Source organism: Fringilla coelebs (assembly GCF_963513975.1).
Source record: "Fringilla coelebs genome assembly, chromosome: 17".
In the NCBI taxonomy this organism is placed as follows: domain Eukaryota; kingdom Metazoa; phylum Chordata; class Aves; order Passeriformes; family Fringillidae; genus Fringilla; species Fringilla coelebs.
In genome coordinates this window covers 8,854,520-8,862,836 of record NC_140043.1, presented here as the reverse complement: position 1 = coordinate 8,862,836, position 8,317 = coordinate 8,854,520, and the positions used below count along the sequence as shown (strand labels likewise).

General features: G+C 44.8%; 1 protein-coding gene across 2 annotated transcripts in view; it reads right to left on the bottom strand.

The window, feature by feature from the left end:
* The window catches only part of LOC311160491 (uncharacterized protein), a 31,246-nt gene continuing 22,929 nt past the window's right edge, over positions 1-8,317 (bottom strand). For both annotated transcript variants that reach the window (XM_084217317.1, XM_084217318.1), the window contains 3 exons: positions 7,250-7,413; positions 3,247-3,486; positions 1-2,632 (listed from right to left, as the gene is read on the bottom strand). In XM_084217317.1, coding sequence (XP_084073443.1) covers positions 1,892-2,632; positions 3,247-3,486; positions 7,250-7,413 — 1,145 coding nt within the window. In that variant the 3' untranslated portion in view covers positions 1-1,891. The remainder of the gene's footprint in view (positions 2,633-3,246; positions 3,487-7,249; positions 7,414-8,317) is intronic.

Genomic DNA, 8,317 nt, shown 5'->3' with positions numbered 1-8,317 from the left:
AACATGCTTTTATTGAAAAAGCCACTTTTTCCAGCCCTTCAAATGTAACTATTGTCAATAATTGAACACAAGTACTTTTCAAAAGTAGATTCTAGTATTTCAAACTTTAGAAATGTAATAAGTAACAGAACATTAAATTACGATGCATATGAATTTAATGCAGTGGAAGTTATTGTTAGAGTACTGAAGACTTCTAAATATTTTTAAAACCATAAATATATTAATCTCTTCCCTTTGAATCAAGTAGAATTAATTTAAACGACAACAACAAAAAATACCCACCAAAAAAGAACCAACCAACATGGAGCCAGACTTTGGCACTGAACAGAGTCTGGAAATAATAAATGCAGAGACTTGTTTGCTGTTCATGTTTGAGTCAACTGCTAAAGGGCAAATGTGTTTTTGCTTCCACTGCTACCAGCTGCACAGCTTCTATGTCTAGGTAGACATGAAAACACTCAGAGAAAATATAAGGCAAAACCTATAGTCTTGTGTTGCATATCTCAGACATTAATGGTGGCAAATGGAAGCTGTAACAGCAGGTGAAATCATAAATAATTCAGTTAAATATTTCAGCAATCAGTCTTAAATGCCTTCACAGAGAAGGATTAAGATAACTGGATGCACACTGCAGCTAATACAGGGGAAGACTTGTGCAGGAGATTTCTTTCTGGCACCTGTTTTATGACATACTATTGCTTTAAAACAATGTGCTGTCTCAGCTGCAAAATGCAGCTTCAGAGGGAATTGTTTCATTTAAGAAAGAAAATTCTGAATTGTGGGACAAACATGCAGGAGTCTCTTGCAAAGATAGGAAAATATCACCAGGAGGAAATTAAAGTACTGATGGAGTTATTAAAGGCAATAGGACTAGCAGGCTTCCCTTTGGTTCAGTGTTCCATTGAATGCCCTGGATTTTTACTCAGGGAGGCACAGCCACGTAGGGTTCATTTCTAAAGAAAGTGAGCACTCAAAGTTTGCCCCACCTTAATTTTGTCTTTCAAGTCTTGCCTGCTAAAGGAAGGGGAATAGTTCTCTAGTCAATGTGCGTTACCAGCAATAAATAGCTGGTGAATATAGGATCAGAGCAGCTGCAAATATCCAAGACTATCCCTAGTATTTCAGTGTTTTTGTACACATGCTCCTGTTGCCATGAGGAGTCATTTAATGTAGTGGACTGAGGTGTTCTAAGCCTATGTAGACCTAACAAAGATACAGCTACATCAGACTTTAATAGAACAAGCAACTGCTATGGGTTGCTCAGCTTGTCTGTACACTTCTCTAAAGAGTTAGGAGAGGAGATAATCTTGCTCTTTAATATTAGAGCTGCTAATGCTTGGTAAGCTTTGTGCTAGACTGCAGAAGTTATGAAATACTTAAAATGAAGTTTACAAAACTGTATGCAAACATGCATGATTGAATTCTTACCCTTGGCTTGGCAAGGCTTGGATTGCACAGGCAGAGCTATAAACAGAAGCTAACTCAGAGCTCCCAACAGAAAGACTCAAGTGATGCCACAGGGACAGGGGACTGATTTACATTTCAGATATCAACTATGGTGTGACTGCCCCAGGCTACTTTCATTCCCATCCCAGAAAAGGGGTTCTGCAGTCTGAAGTACCTTTTCAGAGGATGCTTTCTTGTACAAACTACACCCAAGTCTCATGCAGGAGAAGAGAGATGAGGTTAGTGAGCTGAAGGGGAGATGGCATCTGTGATGTGCTGTGGTTTGTATCCTTGTAATCTCAGTCCCAACGTGTGGGAAGCAAAGACTGCTCTCAGCAAAGCTGCCACATGTGACTGCCACACTCAGCTGCTGGGCACAGCTTCTGCTCTGCTCATGTCCCTGCTCCCTCTGGCTCTGGGAACTGATGTTTCAATCTTTCCACCTTCATCGCTGGACCGAAGCTTGGCACAGCGTGGGAGCGGTGGGGGTGTCGCAGTTCTGTGAGGGCTCAGAAGTGTTGGCATCTCCACCTGCTGAGCTCTGCTGGTCCCTGGAGGAGCTGGGGGCCTTCCCATGACCTTTGTATGACGTGGGGGATTTAGCCCACAGGGGAAGGCTCGGTGGGAAGGGGGCAGAGCTGTTCCTCTCCGCAGCCAGAACCGCCGGCTGTTTCTCTGGCACAGCTGGAGCATACACAGCATTTTGCTCTGACAGGTGATCTCCACACTGACTAAGGTGTTCTGCCAGGACCAGAGGCTGCTGATCATCTCCTTCTTCAGAAATAACAAAAACTGGTTTGTTTTTATCTGTTTCTACCATAAGCTCCTTTGTTTTTGAACCGTTGACCAAGTTGATTTTCAGTGGGTTTGAGCTCTCTAGAAGATTTTTGGGGCTTTGGCTGTTAACTGGAGATGCTGCCCCTAGATGTCTTGAGGGATCCAAGGACCTCATATGTTTGCTGTCAGGGGAACTGGCTAAAAATCCAAAATAAGGGTTCCCAAATCTGGATTTCTTCAAATTGCTGGCGGTTAACTTTCGCTGCCTCTGTGCAGACAGAGTGAGGGGATAGGAGGCATTACTGGCAGATGAATCAGAGTAAACAGTCTCTGATGCTCCCTCTATCTCAGTGGCTGAGATTACCTTTCTGGTTGGCACACCTTGGGGTTTTGCAGCTGTAGAAAAACCCTGCACAAAATAGTACAAAATTAGCAGACATGCATGAAAAGCAGCTCTGTCTCGAAACTTTGATCCCGAGAGAACTAAAAATTCCTGGTTATTTTAGAGGTAAGATGCATTCTTTAGCAAAAACCTACGTTATTACCTTAAAAAGGAAGAAACATCCTTTATTAGCTTCGTAACAAGCTGTTGGTTTGATGACTACAGTCAGTGAGACCAGATATCCCTGCCACACCTATGGATTCCTTGCAGTGCAATAATAATACAGTAATTATAATAAATTCAAGGCATAACCAGAGGAAAAAAACACATGTCAGAACACTCAACGAGATAATCTTGTCTGAAGGCATTTTTTTAATGTTCTTCTGGACTGGGGATAATTTCTTAACCAGGTGCCAACTGCTGGAAAATACAGCTGCTAAATATTTTAGGAAAGCCTGGCTAAATTACAATATAATCAGGCCAGAGACTTTCCCATGCACGGAGGGAGATGGACTGAGATGTGTTTGCACTGCAGGACAGAGAGGCGAGGCCCTGGCCAAGGGGAAACGGTGTTCCATCAGTGAGCAGTGGGAAATACCGGAGCTGAGACCCCGACATCCTCCCCTCCCTGCAGGACTCACACTGCTGTCAACCAGCTTTGTGAAGGGGCTGTTGGTGCTCCAGCTGCACCATTTCTTCTGCAGCTGCGGTATTGGAGCCAGGAGGTCGTGGAAGGTGCGGGCGCTCCAGGTGCGCTGCCGCGGACAGGGATTCTCCAGCTGCACGTTCCCCTTCTCTGCAGCCCCTGCAGCTGCAGGGTGGGAGCTCAGCCAGTCAGACACAGAGCCCGGGCTTGTGACGCTTCTTTTCAGGTTTTTGTCCTGAAAAGAGTAAATAAAGATAATTTATAGGCGTCTTTCATCAGAACATTTTTAAAACACTTTGGAAGCAGGCTGTTGGTGCAAGAGACTTGCGCTAACAGTCAAGTCAGATTCAGTCGTTCTCAGAGGACTCAGGAATGCAACTTCTCATCATTTCTCTTCCTGTGTGCTGCCTGAAGCTCGCTGGCTTCCCTGGAGGAAAGTTTTACCTTGCTCCCCCAGTTTTGGGTTTAAAGCTGAAGTGGGGAATTTCAGTTATGTAAGATATAGTCCTACAACCCTCACTAAATATATGAAATATCTACAGCTTGATTTTACTGGAAGTATTTGACAAATCAGAGTCATAAACTTCGCTGTGTAAAACAGAATTCTTCCACTCTGCTTGGCTCTTGGAAGGCTCCAGGTGCGTCTGTCTGGGAAAATAAAACTTAAGGAGGATGGAGCCTACTGAAAGAAATCCAGAAGCAAGCAAGAGGAGAATCAGAAGTCTCAGAAATTCACAGTTTTGGAGAAAAGACTGAAGTAAGTGGTGCTCTTTATCCTATGTAAGGGAAGAATTAAAAATAATCAAAAATAAAGAGAAAGGAAATAATCTGTTCTCAGTGTCTGTGCTGAATAGAACAAGAAGCACAAGACCTGGATTGGAGCCAAGGGGATTTGCATTTCACATAAAAAATGCTCTTCAGGTGGACAACATGCTTTAGGAGTAGAACAAGGCATCCAGACAGCTGTAAAATTGGCATCATCAGAAGGTGAGACTACATTAAACTGCTGTCACCAGCCCTGTGAATGAGCAGAGTTGATCAGACATGGGAATAAAGTATAGACAAACATCTCTTCCATACTTTATAAGTTCTGATGTTGCATTTGAAATCACAATTTTTGTCCTTAATATTGATATAAGCTTAGAGCCAGGAAAGTTAGAGCATTCCTGACATTCCTACGAATCTCCTTTCTTTCTTACTAATACTTCACCTGTTATTTAAGCCTCCTGTTACACAACTCTATGCATATTTTTAATTTTCAGCTGTGTGAATATGGTTGTCACGAGAAGAATGCAAAATCCATATTTCCAAAGTTTACACAGTCCTTAAAGAGTGTCTGAAATAAATCCCACAGTGTCCTGGATTTTAAAATCCTGAGAAACCAGAAACATGTAATTTGTTATTTCTGAGAATCTGAATCTCCCAAGTTTCTGCAAATCAAAGAAACTATTTAGTGAATGTGTCATATTGGAAATGGATGGGCAGAGAGGCAAGAAATTAGCACTAGATCAGAAAAAGAAACTCAGTAGGAAGCCAGGAGAGGCATCAGGCTCTGGATAAGTTGATTTCAATATTAAGCTCCTAGTCTAAGATTTTATTAAAGGGACAATCTTTATTTATAACTTTTAAGCTGGCTGTCTTCTCCTTAGTGGCCTCTTAAGGCTGTTTTTGGATTTATTATTCTAATATTATTATAATTACCTCCAAACTGATGAAAAAATTAGCCTCTGGTTTTGAGATGGGTACACTGGAAGTAACTGGGAAGATGAACAGTGCATTTTCTAGACTTTGGAAAATGTTTTGGCAAGAAATTTTTGTTAAACTTCCATGATCATACTCTTTACTCCAACCTTTGCATCTGAAACTTGCAGTGCCTGATCAGAAATCAGAAGTCATGGTCATAAGTCAGCCAAAGGGTGAAGGATGCCTTAAACCAAAGGGGATTTAGCAAGTCATGACCCCTGGAGGACACCTGGAATCTCCCCAAAAGCCAGCCCACCCTCTGTTTCCTCACAGCAGTCACAAGCAGAGGGGTTCTTTGCTCTCCCAGTTCTTCCCTCATAACACAGGACTGATGTCTTCAAATAGGTTTGAAAAGCTGCAGAGCAGAACCCAGTTAATCTCTGGCTCAGGCCCAGCTGAGCTCAGCTCACACTCGGTGGGCAGCACAGGACCAAGCAGCCAGACGCAATTTCTCAGGGAAAAGGTCGAGATAATTTTTTTAATGAAAGCTCCTTATAATTTAACAAATTCTAGTCAAGCATTTTGCATGAGGTGAGTCTGCTGGCATTATTTTCTGCACTGTGAAGGCTCAGGATTTCACACATGTTTTCACAAGGGGATAACTGCTCAGCTCCTGCCAAGGAACGGGCTGGGCTCCAGCAGATATCTCATCCCACTGCCTAGTGCTGGCCACAAAGCCACACACCACATCCCCTGTGGGGCCTGGAGCCTGGCTGGCCAGCAGCATTTCACACCCTAAAAATACACACCTAAAAATGCAGCTGTAAACACGTCTGACATCCAGGAGCCCTCAGTATCAAGTGGCCTGATGAGAACCCCTGTGAGTGCAGGTTTGTAATTAGTCTGCTGTGCTCAATTTCCACAGCCCTGGAGAGGATGGTCTTCAGCTGTGGGGAAAGACCCCAGGCTTTAGAAAGGTCCTGCCATGGTTCCACCCTCGGTTCCTTGAGGAATTTGGTTGGGAGTATTGCCTCACTGCATGGGCATCACTGAGGATGCTTTCTGACTTAATAATGTGTTTAATTCTTTGGGTTACTTTCACTGTTTTAATGCTCTTTTATTTTTTTATGTATAAATGCCCTCTGAAGGTTGCTTGCAGAAGCAGTGTCAGAATAGAAATGGGTGGTTATGTGTATTTGTTCCTTCTGACTAAAGTGGGGAAAAGGGGCAGGAAAATGGTTTTCCCTCCTGCCTGGAAGCTGGATGTGTGGGGGGCAGCCATCAGGTGAAGCCCTCTGCTCTGGAAAGGACCAGGTTTGTTCAAGGGTGCCCAGTCTGGCTATAACTCCCAGTGCCCTGCTCCACAGAAGGTCACATTCAGGCAAGGGAAGGCTCCAGAGTTGTTTTCCCTTCTTTCCCTCTTTCTCTTCATCAGGGTGGCCAGCTGGAGGCAAAGCTCAGCACGTGTCTTACAGCAGTGTAGGAAAATCCTGACCAGCCTGGCCTCCTGGCTAATTTCCTAATCAAGTGCAGGGATACAGAATGCTTTTGTTTTGTAAACTGTGACAGAAGTATTACACAGCCTGTCCTGGGCATGTGAGTTCCTTGTGCTGGTTGTTTATCCTCTTGTGGGAAAAAGAGACAGGGCACTGGAGAAGAGAGTATTGACCTGGGGAAGGCTTCAGCAGACACCTGCAATGGATGTGCTCTGTCTGCACCCGCTCCAGGCTGAAGAGGTGGCAGCCAGACCTGAGGCTTCTGAGCCATCATCTCTTTCTGAACAAATAAAGGTCCAGGAGCCCAGTGGAAAGAGCTAAAATAAGAGACAACCTGTTAAATCAATCCAAGTTTCTGTCTGAGAATCTGTGAGGTCCTCAGTGCTTTCACTTGAAGTATTTGATTTTTTTGGAGCCATCAGCTTGGTGAGACACTTTCTGCAGAGCTGAGGAGCTCAGTAACTTCCCTGATCACTTGGAGTGGTGGGCAGGGGTAGGTCTGACTCTCAGACCTCTCAGTTGCTACAGGTGGTAATTTTAATGGAACATCAGCTTTGCCAATTAACATTTCTGCAGGTTGGTCCTACTGTCTGCTGGCAAACATCTCCATTATTTGCTAGTAGGATTCTGCATTTGCTCTTCCCAAAGCTTGGGAGATGCTGGCTCAGGGGATCACAGTGCACTTCATTTGATGGCAGCTCAGCTTGAGGTTCAGTGTCTGCCTTTCTAGAAAATGGGCATTAGGCAAAAATGGACAGGTATGACATTGCTGTCCAAGAGGGACACCCTGCAGCCTGCTGGAGATGCTGGGGGATGTACCTGTATCCTGTAGGTGGTAAAGCTCAGCCCACTGGTCCCAGGTCCAGCAGAAATGATAAACACTTCATCACTCCCAGTCTCCGTGGTCACTGCAGAGATGGAGGAGGGCACATCTGGGTCAGTGTCCTGAGGAGACCGTTCTGTGCTGCCTCTGCAGGAAGGGACTGAGAAAGGAAGAAAATCAATAAAGATTGCCTGCAAGAGTCCAAGACATCTGTTTCCAACTTCTCCCTCCCTCACCAGACAATCTAGAACAGCCTTTGGCTGGCTGTTGCACCAGCCAGAACAAAGTTCCAGTCAACAGTTTGCTCTCCTGAAACTGCAAGCTTTTAAAAACAAAACAAAAGAGGAGAAACACCCTTGGGTCTGCTTTCTAATAAAAACAGTCATTACCTGAAATTCCTTGTGTTAAACACATGAGGTTGTGCTGCAGATCAGAAACTTACAAAGTCACTCAACTCATTATTTCTTTTTTATTTACTCCTACCTGCTAATACTGGGAGCTGTAGTTTTTGGTTAAACCCCAGTGAATCTGCTCCTACAGGCAGCCTGATGCTCCAGGGACTGCCATGGAGGGGGATGCGTGTCTGCATGTGCCCCCAAGGCCTGTCCTCTGGTCCAGGCAAGGAGAACTCTGCCCACAACCTCCTCAAGAAGGAGATGGAAAGCTGTCATGGCTGGGAGTACAGAATTGGCTGTTTGTGGAGGTACCCTTGTGAGAGCTGAGTGTGGAGTGGCTGATGGCTCACTGGGAAACTGATGGTGTGTCACAACACGGCAGAAAGTTCCTCCCCGTTGGCCTCCACTAACCAAAAGGGGCACTGGGACAGTTCATGTGTTGTCACTCAAAATTGCAGCACGTGACATTCTCTGCAGCTTGGCTGGGATGCTTTTTCCTGGAAGGACACTGTGAGGTAAATACCACCCAAAGCCCCTCCATCCATACAGACCCACAGAAACAGGGAGCTCTGGGAGCTGGATTTGGCCAGAGACCAACTGAGCACTGCAAAGCCCATCCTTTCTGGACAGAGTTAGGCCCAGGGCAGGTGCATCTCCTCCCCAGTTTAT